Raw genomic sequence first — 20535 nt, forward strand, 5'->3', positions numbered from 1 at the left:
GAGACATGTCATTGGTTGTGGGTCTCAACTGAAAGAGGAGGGTGCCTTGCACGAAGCTAGGGAAAATATTTTGTCAAATAGTTTATTCGCTGAAAAATGAAGTTTCAGTCGACCCAAAATTATTCATGAATTTGTGTCGAGTTCAATCCCACTTGAAATATTTTCTGACTTTTGGACAGCCAAAATTTTCAAAAAATTCCATTATTAGTTTGCCTCCAAATGAATGTTTTTGATTTTTCAGAATTGCCAGTGAACCAAAAAATCCATTATTTGCCCAGCTCTACTTCTGTGGTATTGGACTCACTAGAAATAATCTGGGGCACTGGTCAATGCAAATTCAAAAGGGAAAATGCTACTCAAAAAATAACTCTCACTGATTCCTGAAGCACCTAGCTTTTCTATGTACTGCCCCATGGAGGTACTCATTGAGTCTTCTCCAGCTAAGCTTGTGAGGTCTCACTGGATCATGACTTGAGATGCTATGTTTGCAGAATAAATACTGAAATACACTTGAAATTAAAGCTTGGTATTTATAAGCCTGATGTGGTGATAGAGATCATGGTTATAAAAAGACAACTCATTCCAAGCAATATAGGAACCCACTTTAGCTATCATAAATTGGACTGTTTATTTTGAATTAATAAGATATAGGTCTACATATATATCTACACACAACTACAAATTCTGTATTAAAGCAGAATTGAAACCAATTTAAAGTGTTACACTGGGCTTTCATTTCACAAATGATGCCATTGATGCATTCAGAAATGCTAGTTTTAATTACAAGCTTTATTGTCAAATATATCTTAAAGCAAACTCATGGCAAGAAGCATTTTTTCTTTTCTTAGTCCTTTGAATGTCAGAATAACTGGATAAAATGGATAAAATTTTCACTTAAATCCAGGTTTCCTGTTATTCTTTAGACAGTTATTCAGCTCACATCTCTGGTGTTAGCAAACACCTCTATAATTAAAGAAACATTATTCCTAAATGCAGCCTGTACCTAGTCCCAACTCTCCTCTTTAGCCTCCAACATCTCATTTTCATTTGAATCTCACTCATTAATTGTACTTCATTTAAGCCCAACCTAGTATTTTATGAGTCTATTAAAGTGTTACTCCCATCACTTCTGCAAATCAAGATCTCAGTCACTATGAATAATAATAAATAGCAGGGCAGGAAATTCTTTGCTTTACATCTGCTTTTCATTAGATTACTTAACCCAGCAAAATCTATGAGCAATTAAACAACACAATCAGTTCTATGTTTGTAAATTCCGTCATGGCAAACAACTCAATGCTGTAGATACAAAACATCCTGAATGCTTTACACACAAAATTCTGATTAAGGAAACAAAGGTCACATTTTGCTAAATCTGCTTTACTGAGTCGAAATCTAAAACCTTAGGTTGATTCTGGTTGGAATACCCTGCTAAGGTAAAGTAAGGCCCCAACCAATTCCTGTTGGAAAAGCATCTCGCTGTTCCCTGGAAAAGCTAACGGCAACACTAAAATATAGATAATTAAAAAGATATCTGATGTGAACTTTAACGTGTTTGGAAATTGGTCTGGAAGCCTGAATCACGCATTATATTCACAGAACGCACACAATATAGGTAGGGGAAATACAGATTTCTCCACACTGTCCCACCAACACAACTTTAACCATGTTGTGGAGGGACTGCTTCTAAAAACTAAAGGAGGACTTGTGGCACCTTAGAGACTAACCAATTTATTTGAGCATAAGCTTTCGTGAACTACAGCTCACTTCATCGGATGCATTCAGTGGAAAATACAGTGAGGAGATTTATATACACACAGAACTTGAAAAAATGGGTGAAAACTGAATGTATCGTTCAGTCTCCATGCCTTGTCTTTTCAGCTGAGATTGCCAGCAAGGTGCTGACCTGGTGCTAATTTGGGGACCACTTTAGCAAAGCACCTAAGCACATTCTTAACTTTAAGCACATTCTTAAATCAATTCCTTTTCAACAAGGCAGTTAAGCATGTGCAGAAGTGCCCGAGTGAACTGGGCCTCTGATGTATTTCTTTGTGATGCTGGATATAAGGCTACAGAGTAAATTTTCAAAAGCACTAAGGTGATATAGGAGCCTAAGTCCAATTTTCAAAAGGGAGTTGGCTACTGGGGAGCCTACGGCCCAGATTTTTTAAGGCATTTAGGGGTTGCTGCGCTCAGTATTGCAACACCTAACTGGTTTAGAAGCCTAAATCTCATTTTCAAAAGGGACTTAGACACAGAGGAGCCAAAATCCCAATGTTTGTCAATGGGATTTTGGCTCCTAGGTGCCTTTTGAAAATGATGCTTAGCCTCCTAAATAAGTTAGGTGTCGCAATGCTGAACACAGCAATGCCTCGATATCTTTAAAAATCGGGGCCTATGTCTCACTGAAAGTCAATGGCACTTAGGCTCTTTTGAAAATTTTATCCATAGGCACTAGTTTGGCCTGTCCTATCTAAGCAGCTCTTCTATATTAGGTCATTTCTCAGAAGAGACTGAAAAACAGACCATTGTTAAAAATATTTTTTGATTCTCCAGATATGCAGGCTGCTGAGCTGCCTACTATAAATGTAAATACCTCTCTCCATTCACAAACCAGGTTACTTACAATGGGACAGATGGCAATTCAAGATTCTATTTTTAATGTGAAGGTTCTGTTGATTGTAGGCTTAAGATGTGGCTTTGTTTTTTTCTTGGTAGCCTTAAGTAAATCCTGAATGCTTGGGGCCTACCGTATGTATGGGGTAACTATTAAGGAAGGTTAACACTGAGACCTAATAATCCTTCCATGTACTCACTGCAATAGAGCTTGTACCTTTTATACAAAACAAATGTTTTCTTTGATTGTGAAAAAAAACCACCTCTCTCCAGTGTGCTGTTAAAGCCAAATACAATATATTAATCTATGCTGCTTCATTATCTCTCATTAAGGCTTACTAAGAAACTACTCACCAGCAATTTGTGACATTTAATTTAATTGCCTGAGCCATATTTAATGATAAACACTTGTGACTGTGATGGTCTTCCTCAGCCCAGCTTATATTAGGGTCTAAAGTTGTCTTTGTCTACATGTTCGGACTGATAAAAACACGGTTGAAGAAGTGAATGACTGCAGTACTTACAGATCAAGTTCAAGCTTTGAGAAATGCATATTGGATTTACTGAGCGCACACCTGCTGCAATGACTTGACTTGCTAATGAGCTATGCAACAGAGAAGCTAACACAAGTGCATTCCCACGTTCCTGGAGAGGATGAAGGCAGGGCAGGGGAACTGGGGCAACAGTGGAAAGTATTCTTTCCGAATGTTCAGCCATTCAAAGCATGCAATATTGATGCACTGCATAGATACCTTAGCGTTCATGACTCTTTACTGGTGAGCCACAAGCCCTGAGAACTAAAATAGAATTTGTCAAAAGGAATTTCACTTAGTAAAATCAATCCCTGGAACGACAGTTTTTTAAAAAAGTGTCAAATTGGCACTCTTGGCAGATAAAACATATCATTAAGGTGGGTGTTCTCCCAGGCATTCCCCAGAAAAGGGGAAAACCCTTCATTCTCTATCACTCGGTTATCCTAGAGGGACTGCTTGCTGCTACGCTGCACCGTTTTAACGCAGCCAGATCAGTGATTTCAAGATGTTTCCCTTGACACAGAGACAGCAGTTAGGGTGACCTTTTAAAGCAGGATTTATAATAATAAATTTTAAAAAACCACAGAGCAAAGAACAATCTCAGTATCATTAGGATGTGCAGAAATACATGGGGTCATGCATGTGCACCAGTCAGTGGAGTAAGCCCTGAACTAGACTAGTGGAACTGAGAGCAGAATCAGGTCCAACATCTTTTTCTCCATTTAATTTTTCCTTGATCAGTTCATTCCCGTAATAATGGTCCTTCACTTTATACAACACCTAGCTATCCAGAAAAGAAGTGGGGTGAGAAAGGTGGGTTTGGGCTTTGGATTTGCAGATCCAGAATCAGGGGTGTTTAGGATCTGAGTTCTATTGTATCTAAGGGCTTGTTTATATAGGGGCTACCAGGAGAATTAATCCAAATTAACTACAGTGTGAATTTTAAATAGATTAGTTAAACCGCATTAAATTCCTGTGTACATGATTTTATTCAGAATGTGAAAGTGGCCTCAATTCTGTTTAACTGAACTTAAGTGAATTAAGCTAAACCAAATTAAGGGACCTTTAAATAAATAAGAGTGCCCACACATGGATTTAATGAGGTTTAACTAATCCACTTTAAAAGTTAAGTTTTGCTGAGTGTTCCTGTGTAGACAAGACCTTACTCCACCCCCAGGTCCCACTGTATGTATCTCCCCCATTGTATCAAAGCTGACATAACCATTTTTGGATCATCCCTACATTCCATATGGAAAAAAAATAATGTACTACACTCTGACAAAGGCATCAAAAGCAGGATTGGTGAAGGGAGCGTACTCAGAGGTTGTTGAAGGGACCCCAAAACCTTGGAAGGCTAAATATTTCAAAACACATATGAAATGAACATTGATATTAGCTAACAAAACAAAGAGAATGCAAGACGCCCAACACAGTGTAACATATGGGTGATGCAGCGAAAAACAGATCATGAGAAGTATAAAAGAAGTGATAAAACGTGAAGCATGGAAAAGAGGAGTTCCATAAAATGTTTTGAATAACTGCACACACACATACCTGGTTTTGGCACAGAGTTGGTCATAGATTGAGGAACTTTGTCGTTAATTAGCTCAACACACTCACTCGGAAAGAATCCCACCTGTATGACAAGAAAAACAGAAACAGGGTATAAATGCAAAATATTAAAGATCGTATAGTCAAATTATTGTGTGTGAGAAGCCATGTTAGTTACCTTTTCTCTTTTAAGCCTGTTTGTATACTACTCCACAACTGTATGAAACATACACATGGATTAGTATCACTATGATTTTTCAAAAATGATGTAACCAGAAAGTCTATGAGCCAAGTACTTTGTATTGTGCAATACACTAAACTTTGTTATAAATCTGAAAGCTTTTTCCACAGGACATAAATATTTCAGCTTGCAACAAACTATACGTTTGTTCATACAGACGAGATGGCCTGCAGGCTCAAGTGAAATCGGAGGGGTGCAAAGCCGTGTTCTACTCTACACGAGGGTTAATTTCAAACACTCTGCGTACTATGGAAGGGGAAACTCTTCAGCTTTTAATATATCACTCAGCTAATTCAAAATGTTAGCAGTAATGATGTCTTTTCCACTGCCAATGTATTATACTCACAGATATCTTCTATGTTCATTGCTTTTTTAAAAATTAATTTAAATGCAGGCTAATATATTTGTGCATTTTTCTCTCGCAGTTGCTTTCAAAATGCCCTGTTACAGCAACATGCAGCTGTCAGCTCAGGGAGCACATTAGGGAACGAACGATGCAGCACTGTTTACTTTCAGAGTCTCTACAGCAAACACCAAGATAGTTATATTGTTGCTTCTAGACATCTTTGAACCCACTCCACACAGCTGTTTCTTTCCAAAGAAAACACGGCACATGCTCGGGACATCTCCATCTTGCCAGGGTAACAACAAACGTCACTAACTGCCGTTTAAAGGAGAGAATTTTTAGTTGCACTTGTCTCAACAAGTTCCTGAATTCATTTTGCTGGTACCAGTTCTAAAGACTTATATCCTGTAAGAGAGTCACCTTTTCTTCCCAGCTTCTCAAGAGATCATTCTTTCAGGGTCACAACCAACCCCTTATGCCTTGTTCTGACCCACTTTAAATCTGTGTCCTTGCCTTCCATACAAAGTTTTCATGATTTTGTATAAGAAGTGAGTTTAGTCCAAGAGTTAATCTCTACAGATGCAGCAGGGCACTGTTAGAGCATGATCCAGGATTAAAGGATTTGGCAATGTACTAAAATTAATAGTGGGGATGATATATACTTAGATAAATGCAAGGTCATCTAAAGGTAAAGACTGCTGCACATCTTAAATCAAGCGGGGAGAGGTTGGGTTATTGTAACACCATCATAAATAATGTTTCTATTACCACTGTAATTATACTTCAGCCTTAGTTTTTATGCCAGGTCCATGGTAGCTCATGATGCCAACACGGGAAGACACATGAGGCTCTTAAGCAACTTTATGGGGAAACTGTTCACACCTTAGTGAATCTAAGCAAACAGGAGGCATTACTGCTCTAATAGCAGCTACCAAACAAAATGAGAACTTTTCTTTTTCATGGGCTAAGGATAGGTTAAATCTCATCCAATGGATGGCACGTCCCTTTAAAATTTACACAATGATGAGCGAGCAAGCTGCAATTTTAAAACAGCATTGCTAGTTTGGGTTTCATTATAATGATTTACTGCCTTATTGACAAGTTAATGTCTTTGGTTTCACATATGCTGTTTGCCAGATAATTACATTAGTGATTGAGGTGGAGTGGAGAGAAAAGCCCCTCACTAATACAACATCAGGAAGCCCAGGAAGAATTTAGTTTACTTACTCTGTTCCCATTGCTACCTCTAGTTAGTACTGCATTTGCTTCTTGGCATACAGAAGAGTGTACATTTCCTTCTCTCTCCTTCTCTGGGATCTCCGGCACTTTTTAAAAAATTGTTTATTTAAGCCACAGATAAACCCATATAAAACACCCTTCCAGGTAATAGAATTCAAGAGGATGATGATACTTTGTACAGTGTGAAACAGGGACTTCAAGTCTGACAACCTAATAAACCCCACCCTCTATTTTCTCTTCGCATCAAAAGCATTGTCATCCATTATCTAATGCAGAGAGTCATCTTCCCCCACTAGCATATGCCAAACACCACATCACAACAGAAGACCCTTCATCAGAGAGCAGAGAAGCACCACCGACTGCACAGATTCCTACTGTGGCTTAAAGGCAATCTTCAATTTTATTTTCTATCTACATTTCAAGGCCATAATGCAAGCTGAATTTAGGAGGGGCCTTCACACCATGCATGAAATTTGCTTGAAAAAACAATGCTGGGATACGCCCTTGTACTAATGACCTGCTGCAGGTTTTGCTGTACTTCAACACCTACATGAAAATAATATACACTTATCTTGCCTCTCGGAGTCTCAGTTTACTCCTCTGGAAGACCCTGATTCAGGAAATCAAGGTGGGTATGTAAGTGCATGCCTATAGTTAAGCGTGTGCCTAAGCAATTTCCTCAAATGGGTGTAATGATTCTTTCTTTGCAGCCGAGGTCTGATGTTTGTTTAATGTTTGCAAAGGATTCAGTGAAAGGGTCTACAGAAGGGTAAAGAAATTATTATTAAGACATTCCAGGGTGTTGCCATATTTCCTTGTATCACAGGATACTTTGGGAGACATAAGACCACTCTACTATACAGATATCCAGGGAAGTCCCGGACGACTGGAAAAAGGCTAATGTAGTGCCAATCTTTAAAAAAGGGAAGAAGGAGGATCCTGGGAACTACAGGCCAGTCAGCCTCACCTCAGTCCCTGGAAAAATCATGGAGCAGGTCCTCAAGGAATCAATTCTGAAGCACTTAGAGGAGAGGAAAGTAATCAGGAACAGTCAGCATGGATTCACCAAGGGCAAGTCATGCCTGACTAATCTAATTGTCTTCTATGATGAGATAACTGGCTCTCTGGATGAGGGGAAAGCGGTGGACGTCTTGTTCCTTGACTTTAGCAAAGCTTTTGACACGGTCTCCAACAGTATTCTTGCCAGCAAGTTAAAGAAGTACGGGCTGGATGAATGGACTATAAGGTGGATAGAAAGTTGGCTAGATTGTCAGGCTCAACGGGTAGTGATCAATGGCTCCATGTCTAGCTGGCACCCGGTATCAAGTGGAGAGCCCCAAGGGTCGGTCCTCGGGTCGGTTTTGTTCAATATCTTCATAAATGATCTGGAGAATGGTGTGGATTGCACCCTCATCAAGTTTGCAGATGACACTAAACTGGGAGGAGAGGTAGATACACTGGAGGGTAGGGATAGGATACAGAGGGACCTAGACACATGAGAGGATTGGGCCAAAAGAAATCTGATGAGGTTCAACAAGGACAAGTGCAGAGTCCTGCACTTAGGACGGAAGAATCCCATGCACCGCTACAGACTAGGGACCGAATGGCTAGGCAGCAGTTCTGCAGAAAAGGACCTAGGGGTTACAGTGGACGAGAAGCGGCATATGAGTCAACAGTATGCCCTTGTTGCCAAGAAGGCCAATGGCATTTTGGGATATATATGTAGGGGCATTGCCAGCAGATTGAGGGACGTGATCATTCCCCTCTATTCGACATTGGTGAGGCCTCATCTGGAGTACTGTGTCCAGTTTTGGGCCCCACACTACAAGAAGGATATGGATAAATTGGAGAGAGTCCAGCGGAGGGCAACAAAAATTATTAGGGGACTGGAACACATGACTTATAAGGAGAGGCTGAGGGAACTGGGATTGTTTAGTCTGCGGAAGAGAAGAATGAGGGGGGGATCTGATAGCTGCTTTCAACTACCTGAAAAGGGGTTCCAAAGAGGATGGATCTAGACTGTACTCAGTGGTAGCTGATGACAGAACAAGGAGCAATGGTCTCAAGTTACAGTGGGGATATTAGGAAAAACTTTTTCACTAGGAGGGTGGTGAAACACTGGAATGCATTACATAGGGAGGTGGTGGAATCTCCTTCCTTAGATATTTTTAAGGTCAGGCTTGACAAAGCCCTGGCTGGGATGATGTAGTTGGGGATTGGTCCTGCTTTGAGCAGGGGGTTGGACTAGATGACCTCCTGAGGTCCCTTCCAACCCTGATATTCTAGGATTCAGTATTACAATGCCAGGATGTATGTTACTGCTATTATAAAAATGAACCATTAAAAAAAAATTGTGAGTAACAAGAACTCAATGTTTGTTGGCTACAATATTTACCACCACCAGACCACCACCACCAATGCCCAAGTCAAATCAGCCTTTTGGAAATGTTGCTTTATAATATATAATCATCCTACTTTACCTTGTCACAGTGTCATGTCTGGAACATAATCTGCCCCTTATGGGAAGTACTGCCTGCAGGTCAGTCCACGCTGCCTCATGGTCTGGCTCTTTAAGTGTTGTATAATCTGATTATAGATACAAAGATCTGGTAGATACTGGGAGAGAGGAAACCGTCCCGGGAGCAAGCAGGGTTTGGAAGGAAACCCTGGTATTGCTTCTTTAAAGGCCTGGGGCAAGGCTCCCCTCTCTCCCAACTGGGGATGAGTTGGGACAAGGGGACGAGCATAAATGCTGCCTCTTCCTTCACGCCGGGCAGATGCCTGCAGACACTGAAGGGAGTGAGAGAAGGCTCCTGCAGGGTCATAGAATCATAGAAGATATGGGTTGGAAGAGATCTCGGGAGGTCATCTAGTCCAACCCCCTGCTCCAAGCAGGACCAACCCCAACTCAGGTGTCCTGAGTCACCAGCCTGAGGACTAAGTGGGGCCAACTGCTTCGATTACCCAGCTGCAGGAGGTGAGCAGTAAGGAGAAGACACAGGAATAGAAGTAAATTGCAACCCAGCTCCAGGAGAAGAGCTGGGGACTCCTGGTAAGGGAGAGGGACAAGAACTGCTTGAACTACCCAAGTTCCAAGAGGAGGGCTGGGCTCATGCCATAAAGACAGACATAATGACTGAGAAGATAACCCTGAGATGATTGGGAACAGAGGTTACAGGGCAGGCTCCAGAAAACCAGAAGCACCTTTTGTTTATTTGGGACTTTTTGTTATGGAATCTTTTGATGAGGTTTCATAATAAACAAGCCCCAAGGAGAATATTAAGTCAAGCATCAAGAGTGCCTGAAGGAGAGTTACAAGCTTCTTGAGAAGGGAAACTGAGGCAAGGAGTACATGCAGCACCACACTAATTCAGCAGGGGGAACCACAGGGCAGGCACAACCTACAAGAGATCTACAATATGGACCAAATTTCTAACAGAATTACGGACATCGATCTGCATAGCAAACCAACAGTGGGCGCAAGTCGGAGTTAGCAGCATGAGGACTCAGATTTTTCCCCTCTAGAGTTTTCTTTGTGCTAGATGGTGCTCAGCCCTGCATGCCTGCAAGATGGGAAAAAGAGGATACAAAGAGTCTCCCCAGTGACGGAAGGGCAAGGCACAGTTCTAGCCCTGGTACTACTGGCAGGCAAGGATTGAGGGACTCTAATGCCAACAGCATTGCAAGAAAATGCAGAGCTAGGTGAGGGAATGGCCAAGGAGAGAGAGAGAGAGAGAGAGAGAGAGAGACAGAGAGCGCGAGACACACACACACACACTTTGGTCACATACTTACAGGTAAAGTGCAGCCCTTCTACTCAGCAAAGCAGCACAACTGCTCTTAGTGTAGGAAACTTTTTGTTGCCAGGACTAAACTCAGATACAATTTTGTCTAAGCTGTTATTGCAATTGATCCTGCAGATAGAGGTGGCCGGCTGGCGAAGAAATGTCGCCACTGGTGATGCATCCAGTGGGCTCTTTCACAACGCCTGTCTCACAAGTGACGTCTCTCTCCAGCCAGATGGTTGCCTTCAGCACTGGGTTCCCAAAACAACAAACAGAAGCTAGAATTCAATTTTTCCTTTAAAGACTTGAGTTTGCAAACCTGTGCTAAGTCCACATAAACGTGCTTTGCTCTCTAACATACGAGCATTTTATTTTACTCTGAAAACTTCTACATTGCAAAATTATGCACAAAGAAAAACACTCTCAACTAATAGTCTGTTTCACTATCCTGACCAATCTAAGGCAGATCTATGGGTCTTTGGGGGAATGCTATACATTCTTGAAATCCCCCAAAAGATTAGGATTTAAGTAAGCAAATTTTAACTGTGCTCAGCATGGAATACAGGTTAGAGGGGACATTTGAAAGGCCAAGGGTTCATGGTCTAGCTTTCAACAGAGAGCTTATCAAGAATGGCAAAATGTGCCACTGCATCTCAAAAGCAGCTAAGAGAAATGATTGTTTCCAGGGTTTTAGTTCCTGAGGACTGTGGGGATGGAGTGGAAGACTGAAAGAACAGAGGATGAAGAAAAGGAAGGAAGGAAGGAAAATACCACACTGCACAGAATGAGGAGGGTGACACTTAATGAGGAGGAGACTGTGTCTGGGGAATAATCTTACAGTGAATGCCATGATTCATTAAGAACACGTGAACATAAATATAAGTCAAAATGTCATTAAAAACTCCACTTTACGTCATTCTATGTCTTAAAAGCAAACCCTAAGTGGTTGCCTTGTACCACAGGTAGAGGTGGGTTGCATCACAGACACTAGAGCATCTTTGCCATCTATCAGGAAAGATGCTGCTATAATGGAAGTACAGACATTTGGAGACTTTTTTTTTTTAAGTCATGGGTTCCATTTTACTGGAGTGGAATGAAAACCAGAATGATGAGTTCCCAAACATGTTCCTAAATCTGACCGGTGATTCAATCCAACCACATTTGTATTCTTTCATATTTGCTTTTTCATAAACATCTGTGTGACTAGTTTTCTTCTCATGAATGACAAGGGGGAAAGGTTTATTATGTGGAAGGGACATGGATATTTGTGTGTGAATGCATATATACCAGCTGGAAGGCTCCCCTTGGACAAACATATGCAATTACTCAGTGGGAATGTAAAAATTCAATGTGAAATCTGATAGTTTGCAATGAATAATCCAGTCAGCTTGGTCTTTGGCTACTCTGCTCTGCTTACCCTGCCTGGTTATACCCAGGCCTAGAAAGTGGTTCTTATCAAGACTCCATTTGCTAGATGGGGGCTTCTAAGCTCTAACACCATGACAATCTTCTCCACAACTGCCCCATGGCAGCTCAGTCTGGAATTTATGTGACACTGTATTTAGGTATAATTCTGGCACTAATGAAACACGACATCCCTTGTCAAACATGAAAATTCATCTACAGTATAAGCTTTCAGGATGGAGACTAGGGAGTGGGAGGCATTAGCCACCTCAAGTGAAGTAATAAAAACTTGACACTTGCCTTACATATTCAGGGGGAGCATGGGGAATCAGCTCCCTCATTCCTGAAATTACTAACAACTGCCTGTGATCTTATTTCTGATCTTATCGTCATCTTGTGACTGTTGACTCTTCTGCCAGACATGATGTAACTTTGCAGATGTTATCTGCATGCAAATGCACACACGGTCAATCTGGACTTTCCCTTTAAAAATTTCCAGACATGGTGCAAAGTAGCTGATCTTTTTGTGCACATGAATCGTGAGCTAGTTTCCTCCATATTCCTTAATGTGTCAGAGAAATGTTTAACACAGAAGCAGTGGTACAAGACATGCAGGAGCGATGCAATGCTCAGATGGAGCAGAGAGAAATTTAACACATCAGATAACTCTGCCTACGATTGATCATCATTCAAGTGCAATTGATTCATGCTACCCTTGAAATTTCATCTTATTCTGTTTTGCTTCCTCAACATCCCTATCTCACCCAGGTTCTCTTATCTCCAAGACAACTACATTTTAGAGTCTTTCCCATTTTATAATTCTTCTTCCTTCCCCCTCCTGATGTGTCCACGGGTCATTTCTGTAGCTTCTTAGCTCCATAATCTCTTTCCTTACTTACACAACACCTTCCTTTTCCCCAGAATCTTTAAACCAACTCCTCTGTATTCACTTTAGATTTCTCATTTTGTCCTGGTACAAATGACTAGCAGAAAGACAAGGAAAAATATTGTAATAAGAAAAAACCACAAGTTTTTCTTATATCCTAGAGAAAGAGAGAACAATCAAGGAAAACAAGATCAGTTCAGTAAAGACAGACAACATGTTTATGCAGTCAATATCTCAGAAAAGAGACAACTAAACAAGAGTGCAACCTTAGATACAGACACGCACAATAAAGAAAACCCCAGAAAGGGATCAGAACTTGATCGGCCAGGGGCTAAACAACAGGGCCTGATCCAATAAAGCATTTAAGTACATGCTTAACTTAAAGTACATGAGTAGTCTCACTGGGCTGGACTAGGTTCTTATTACTTAATACTCTATAGAAACAAGCCCAATATTTAGTCCCTATCCAGTGTGCGTTCACTGCAGTAGAATCACCCTCTGTAGAGTCAGCATAAAGACTCCTTCAAAAAACAAGCCTGTCTCTGGAACATGTAATGAGCTTAGCTATTTTAAAAATCAAAGCCATTGAGTCTATCACAGGAGAAGACTGAAGGTGGCTGGCCCCTTAGTTTAGTCACCATCCTTTTGACACTGGGATCAAAGACAGCTACCACCAGTGCTAATGGCAATTTGTTTAAAAATATTTCTGAGAAAACAAATGAGAAGAGATTTAAAGTGAAACCCAGTTTGCAAATCTTAGTCTGAAATAAACAATCAATCATTATGTATTTCACACAGTTCGTAAGATTAGAGAGACGTCTCTGAAAAAGTGTGAATGCCCCACAGGGAACAGAATCATAATCAACTGGCAAGAGCCAACGGATCTCTGCTGATTTATTTTAATAATTAAAGCGACTTGAACACAGATTAGCATTATTTTCACCACCGTTTTTAATTTGAAACGGGAAACTGAAAGTGTTTGCTTATCCATAAATACTGGAAAGGTTACATGGTTTAAACATAGCTTCTACAAGTGCCAGTTTTGCTTCGCTACACTCTTTTGTAGCATGTTACAACAATACTCTTCACCGATCGTAACACACCTCTAGGCCTACTATATCAACAGCAGGATAAGATTTTTTCCCCCCTCTCTTTTTCCTGTAGTGGGCAACAGTGTCAAAAAGCTGTGCTAAGTCAATAAACTGTTTTTTTTCCTACACTCATACCAATATGTCTTACACTTAAAAAGAAATATCCTTTTCTTTGTACAGCTATGGGATTTGTGACCATTTATTTCAGATGGTGTTTGATGGAAATGAAAGATCTCTATCAGCACATTGCAAAGAGATTAGACTAAACCCTGCTTGGTGCTACAGAAAACTGCATCCCTCAGTAAACCGCTTTCACGGCTGCGAGCAAGCTACTGAGCATGAGGAACAGCTGCTGCACGTGCCTGCATAATAATTCCACTGCTAGTGTCTAATTCACTGCTTCATGAAGAGCTCTGGGGTATGCTGAGGACAGAAGGTGCAATTAAAAATCCTAATTCTATCAACCTTAACTATAATGCCATATTTCTGCAGCTGTTGGGATCCGCTATATGGGTCTGTGAACTGATTGCATGTGCACACAGATGAAGCCATTCTCATGGGTTTACTCAGCAATGTATCTTTTTACTTGTGTGCTACATAAGAATCCATATGATTTATTCTGATTTTGGCAAGGGTGGGGGTAGAGAGAGGCGTGCAAGGGAGCCCTGAGCTGTAAACATATGTACCTGACGCCTTTCATAACCAATACTCTTTGCATATGGTCAGAGAGAGAGAGAGAGAGAGAGTGTGTGTGTGTGTGTGTGTGTGTGGTGTGTGTGTGTGTAAAAAGGTGGTAGATTCCGGACCTTTCATGGGGATGCAGTGCTTATCTGCTGAGTCAGCTTGATGTCAGATGTTTGAACTCTGTGTACAGCTAATGGGAACTTTTGCTGATTCTCTCTGAGATTAGTTGAGGTATGTCCTGTTCATTCCTATGAGAGGGTTTAGACTAGTCTCTCTCTCAGGGCCAGTGTGAATTAGAAAGGCCTTGCAGGGAAAACCCAATGAACTGCCCAGCTTGGGAAGAAATCTTAGGCTGGTGTTTATGGTTTTGTTGTTATTTAAATTAACAATAAAGGCAAACCTCAGGAAGCGGGTAAGTTTTGACCCTATTCAGTGTGTTCTTGCTTCTGTTCAGAGCAAAGGGGGAACTGCACCAGTTTACAATGTGAAACAACTGCAGGATGGAGGACTCACCTGTTTAAAATGAAGCTTTCAGGATGAAACTCAAAGGAAGGCAGCACAAAGAGATGGAAAGTAAGTTCTCTTCCCCTTCGAAGCCTCTATACACTATAGTCTTAATTTCATACACTATAGTCTTAATTTCATATTCTGCAAGTCCACACTGGAGTGTTGTGCCAGCATTTGGAAAGCAAGGGCTGGAGTTCTGCTGTAAGATTGGAATTTTCAAGGGAGTCTAAGGCCTGTTTTACACCAAAATGGTAGATCAACCTAGCGATGTCACTCAGGAGCATGAAAAACTCACAGCCCTGAGAGCTGTGGTTAAGCCAACCTAAGCCCCGGTATAGACAGTGCTAGGTCAGTGGAAGTATTATTCTATTGATCTAGCTACTGCCTCTCGGAGAGGTGGATGTATGATAGCGATGGAAGAACTTCTTCCATCTCAGTAGTGAGCATCTACACAACAGCACTGCAGCTGTAGTGTTTCTCACGTAGACATACCCTGAGAGTGTTAGTCACCCAACTCCCATTCAGTTTCAATAGGGTCTGGATGCCTAACTCCCGGCGAGTTTGAAAATTCAGCCTAAATCTCTCCTACAAACTGAGAGGCTCTACTGTCAACAAAGAGAGAGTAACTATGCACACAATTCTCAAAGTCACATAGACCAGAAAATTCAGCCATCAGGCCCCATCCACTTGCCTGGAAACAACTGATCCTCAAAGTAACAAAACAATAAGCACTACTTCTGTAGCATGTTTCATCAACTTTACAAAGGCAGACAAGCCTAAATCATTACCTCCGTTACAGACACAGAAACCTGGGCACAGACTGGTTGAGTGACTTGCCCACGGTCACACAGAGTTGGGGCTAGGACCCACGTCTCCTGACTCCCAGTCCCATGCTTTATCCACTGGAACACTCTGAATCCTGTAGGACACCCTGCATTGCTTTGCCGAGTCTAGATTTAATTGGTCCAAATAATAGGAAAATACAAGACAACATGTGAGGACTCAATCAGGATTCTTCCTGGTGCTGGCGGTGTATTTCCAGTTGTCTTTGAAAGGGTGCAATGTAGGCTCCTCACCAATGACAGACCCGCTCTGCCAGACAGCGTGGAGAGATGATGGAGTCATGGTTCCATCCTTATCTTGGACCCTTTCGAGAAGGTGGCACCACTACTCCTATGCAACAATACCTCTGTTCCCAGCCCCTGCTCACTTTGGGGAAGTCACATTACACCTTACTTTCCCCACTCAGGGATTCTGTGTAGCCCTATCAAAAGTCATGGGCATTAGCAATACCAGCAGCATTGGCAGTTCTGTGTAAATCCTACAGGCACCAAAGACTAGATTCTCAAACCTCCATTCATGTCACTCTCTCTGAGCGAATTCCTGGTGCATACCTGAAATCCATGTTTGCCCCTCCACCACGTGGTCAGCTCCTTTGGTGGCATGTCAATAACGGACACAATGTCTCCCACCTGGAAAAGAATTGCAACATAAATACCACCCCCAATGTAGCTGGAGACGGAGACAGGGTACTGTTAGAGCGAATGCACATTCTTCTCCACTGCATCAAATCCTAAAGCCATCCTCTGCTTTGAGGTATCTGCCCTTGTATAAGCTACCGCTGAAGTATGAGACTTAATGCATTATAAATCCTACAAGATGCACCTTTTTAATGTACTCATAAGGAGTTGTTTAAGAGTAGCCAATGGATGCAGGCATGTTCTGATTAAGCGGTGCAGTGTGCCCTGAGGTAAATAAGCCCCGAAGCATGAAACCCCTTGGGAAATGTTCTCACACAGCTGAACTCGTTTTTCCCCTTGTACAATATGTGTTTGCATCTCTGACTGCTGCCATCCCCTCACCCTCACAAAGTTAAGAACTGCACTCAGTTCTCCTGACCTGACAAAGACGCTCGCCTCTGAATCCGGAAGCTAACAAAGCAGTAAGGCAGCGTGACGTTACTGCAGCAGGATGGGAAGAGACCAAAGGGGACAGGGTGGCCAAGGAGGCTTTCTGAAGCTTCCCTCATTCCTTTGGGACCCATTCCCGAAAAGAACACACACAAAACCAGATAAATGGTTTGCACTGTTGCTTCAATGGCTGAAAATGACATTGGCAGAACTCATTCTAGATGCTTATACTAGTTTGGTGGGAGGGTGACTTGTGTACTGCAGCATGCAATACTTTTTCTGAAATTGAGTAAATTCTTCACCGGATACTATAATAAATGATAACGTAGCTCCCATATAGTGTTTTTCATCACTAGATCTCAAAATGCTTCACAAAGAGATAAGCATCATTACTCCTATTTTTCAGGTGGGGAAACTGAGGCACAGAGCAGTGACGTGACTTGCCCAAGGTCACCCAGTAGCTTAATGGCAGAGCTGGGAACAGAATTTGGGTCTCCTGAGTCCCTACCCAGTGCTCTATCCACTAGGCAACACTACCTCCCCAGAATCTACAGAAGCCAGAAATTAGCCAGATTTCTTTACTATTCAGAATCAAACAAAGGACTGGCTCGGGAATCAGCTTCTTTAAAATGTTTATTGGACAATAAAAATCTTTTTAATATCACAAGAGAGCATGGTCTCCTGGTTTAGGGGTCAGAACACAACGCTGGGAGACTGGAGATCTGTAGTCTAATCCCAGCTCTACCCTGCTCACTATATGAATTTGGCCAAGCTGCAAGTGTGCTGTGCCTCAGTTTCCCATCTGCAAAATTAGACTAGTAACAAAAACTTACCTACCTCGATAGTTCTTGCCAAACTAAATTATCGGCTTGAACAGGACTTTGACACTGATAAACAGAACGTGCCATACTAGTGCAAACCATTTTACTGCTATTATTAATATTGAAACACTGTCAAATAGTCTATGCCCTAAATGATATATACTGTAACTTAAGAGGGATATAGTCTATTTAACTTACATCTTTCTGTTTCACTCTGTGTGTTTGTTTATAGTAGTGAGTGCTGAGCAGTGAATCTGAATAAAACCCTCAACACTCCTTAAATATCTGTATTATCTGCAAGGTGGCACAACTAAAGCTGTCATCAGAGAAACACCTTTGGGGCAGGGTCTGTGTTGCCCTTTATATTTGTGTGCAATGTTCTCAAAGCTCCAAACAAAATAACAGTGCATACAAGTGAACTGTCACAGCATACTTGCACAGTACAATGGGCAGCAGAGAAAATGGAGAGAGAGATTTTCCAGCGATCAACACCTACAATCAGGGCCCAATTTTCAGAAGGGCTCAACACCCAGCAGCCCCATGGTGACACGTCTGGCTGGATTTTCAAAAGAGTGCAGAGCCCAATACACCAAGCTCTTTTGAAGCCCTGTCCCCTTATTTTGCGCTCACGCCCTCTCTCTCTCACATGCATACACACACAGTGTACCAGATGCATTTCCTCTTCTACATTTGACAATGAGGAATGTATGTTCCTCTAGTTATTTACCTCAAAGGACAGTTCATCTGCTGCCTGAGCAATGTATCTCTTAATAACATGGGCAGCCGCAATGGCAGGCACGTTAATGGATGATTCTTCATGGACTAGCAGGTGATTCCCCTTGTTATCGATCTGCAACAAAGAGCACGGTAGGTTGTGAGGCAGCTGAGAACATGTGGCTCTGCGAATACATTTCACTGGTGCTCATGCATGACAGGGATTTCAAGCTGATTCACAAAGACAGCACAGCTTAGGGGCCCCCTGAAGAGAACAGCGTGGAGGGACAATGTAGGGCACAGAATACATAGAAATGAAGAGGAAGGACAGTTTATAAATTAAGTTTCAGAAGGTCACATCACCCTTTCCCATCCATTCATTGTTGAGGATGCAGTCTTTGTGCATTTTTGTATTGAACTCTAACATGACAGTGAATGTGTATGCCTCCCCAGGATCTGTCATGGCATCATATTTGTTTTCTTCAAGTACTTAGAAAAATAACAGAATGACGACAAAAATGCTTTGCAAGCAGGGAATTTAATGACAGGAGGGACAATGAGGATGACAAAGCTACAGAAAAAATATAAAATCTAGTCTACTCTTCTGCCAGTTTCTATAATGTCTGAATTTCCAGTAAGAAATTATGGTTCCGCTGGCTTTTTTACCCCCTGCTATGCTTCCCAGTCAGTTTTTAAAACTCAGATTATTGTCCCCATCTGAAAAGCAATTTTGTAAGAGTCTCAATTAATTTGGGAAGGTCAGTCAGGCGAACTTAAGTTTTATTAGTGCACTTTCACTAGTGCACATAATAGCTGAGTTGTAACCTTAATTTCCAGTAAATTCTCCAGTTTCATTCACCTCTAAAAGTCCCTGATCATTTCTCCTTTTGGGCTGAAAATCTGCCACACCTCATCTTAACCTAAAGGTTTTTGTTTGTTTGTTTTTTTGACAAATTTGAGGAGAATCACGCATCCAAATTACAAACATTTAAAATTTAGCTACATGAACATGCTAGCTAGTACATTTCTCAAGATTTGTGAAGTCGAACAACAGTTCTTCCTGTGTCCTGTGTGATACAGTAATGTCAGCAGGCAATGGGAAGATCTACATACACCACTACTCAGACTGACTAGGGTCAGCATTGTTGTTGACCAAAGGGAGCAGGTGGTCTTGATCACTTACTCCCATTCTTTCCTCCTCCCTCTACCCACTAAGGCTGGCGGTTTAAGTACTAGTGCTTGAGGTGGCTCAAAACAATAAACAGAGAAATCAGTGCTACAGCTGTACATAAACAGGACCGCTGAGAGCACACAACACAAGCTCTGTTGAGCCATTTAACAGAAGAGATGGCAAAGCGGAGTAGATAATATTGGTGGTTTCGATGCAGCTGTCTTTAAAAAATAGAGAGCCAAAAATAGCAGAGAAGATCTCAACATCCGCAGCTTTCAAAGAGCAATACATACCCATTGAAATGAGTGCCGGAAGAGGTGAGTGCATCTAGTGCAGCCTATTACCTGGAGTGTCAGTCCATTGCTGAACTTGGCTTATCTAGGCAGCACATTGACCCTACCGCTGTATCACCTGAGTAGCTACCCTCTATTACTTTGTAATTAAACAGTGAAAGACTGTCATGTCTTTCAGATGAAAAAATCCAAATAGGAGGAAAAAAATCCCTGACCCTTAACATGGAGTCTGATTCTCCCCTGCCTTGTGTAGTCATTGCCACTTGTGAGAAGTAGGTGTGAAATGTTACAAGGGGTGTGACTCCAGAAAGTTGGACTACACAACTCCTCTCCACTCACTTTGCACAGGTGTAAGGACTACGCAAGAGGCAGGCTGCTAAGAACAGGGCAGTTGACATGAAAAGCAGTGTTGGGCACTGCACCCTACCTCCATCCATGTGAGGGCAGGCCCACAGTTGATCTTGTTGCCTGCGATGGCGGAGAGCCGTGACAGATAAGCCATCAGCATCTGGGTGACAAGCTGCAGAGGGAAAGAAAGAACAAGTATAATTATTCTGCTGATATACAAAAGCAGAGCCCCTTTCTCCAGGCTGGCATAGTTGTTGTCAAATTAACTGGTGAGGGAGGTATGGGCAGTTTGCACTGACACTGATCTAGTTCCTAATACAATGGGGTTCTAAGGTTTGGAGAAGGAGAGAAATCAGTGCAAATACTGTTCCAGGAATTACACATTTCTATATATG

General features: G+C 41.7%; 1 protein-coding gene across 1 annotated transcript in view; it reads right to left on the reverse strand.

Annotated features, from left to right (window-relative positions):
* ARHGAP32 (Rho GTPase activating protein 32) overlaps positions 1 to 20535 on the reverse strand; it is a 404315-nt gene that overhangs the window by 91669 nt on the left and 292111 nt on the right. Inside the window, exons 7-10 of the mRNA XM_084612034.1 lie at positions 20220 to 20312; positions 18342 to 18464; positions 16278 to 16355; positions 4704 to 4785 (exon numbers count right to left, since the gene is read on the reverse strand). Of these exons, the coding sequence (XP_084468160.1) occupies positions 4704 to 4785; positions 16278 to 16355; positions 18342 to 18464; positions 20220 to 20312 (376 nt within the window). The remainder of the gene's footprint in view (positions 1 to 4703; positions 4786 to 16277; positions 16356 to 18341; positions 18465 to 20219; positions 20313 to 20535) is intronic.

This window comes from Lepidochelys olivacea (genome assembly GCF_965140295.1).
Source record: "Lepidochelys olivacea isolate rLepOli2 genome assembly, chromosome: 22".
In the NCBI taxonomy this organism is placed as follows: domain Eukaryota; kingdom Metazoa; phylum Chordata; order Testudines; family Cheloniidae; genus Lepidochelys; species Lepidochelys olivacea.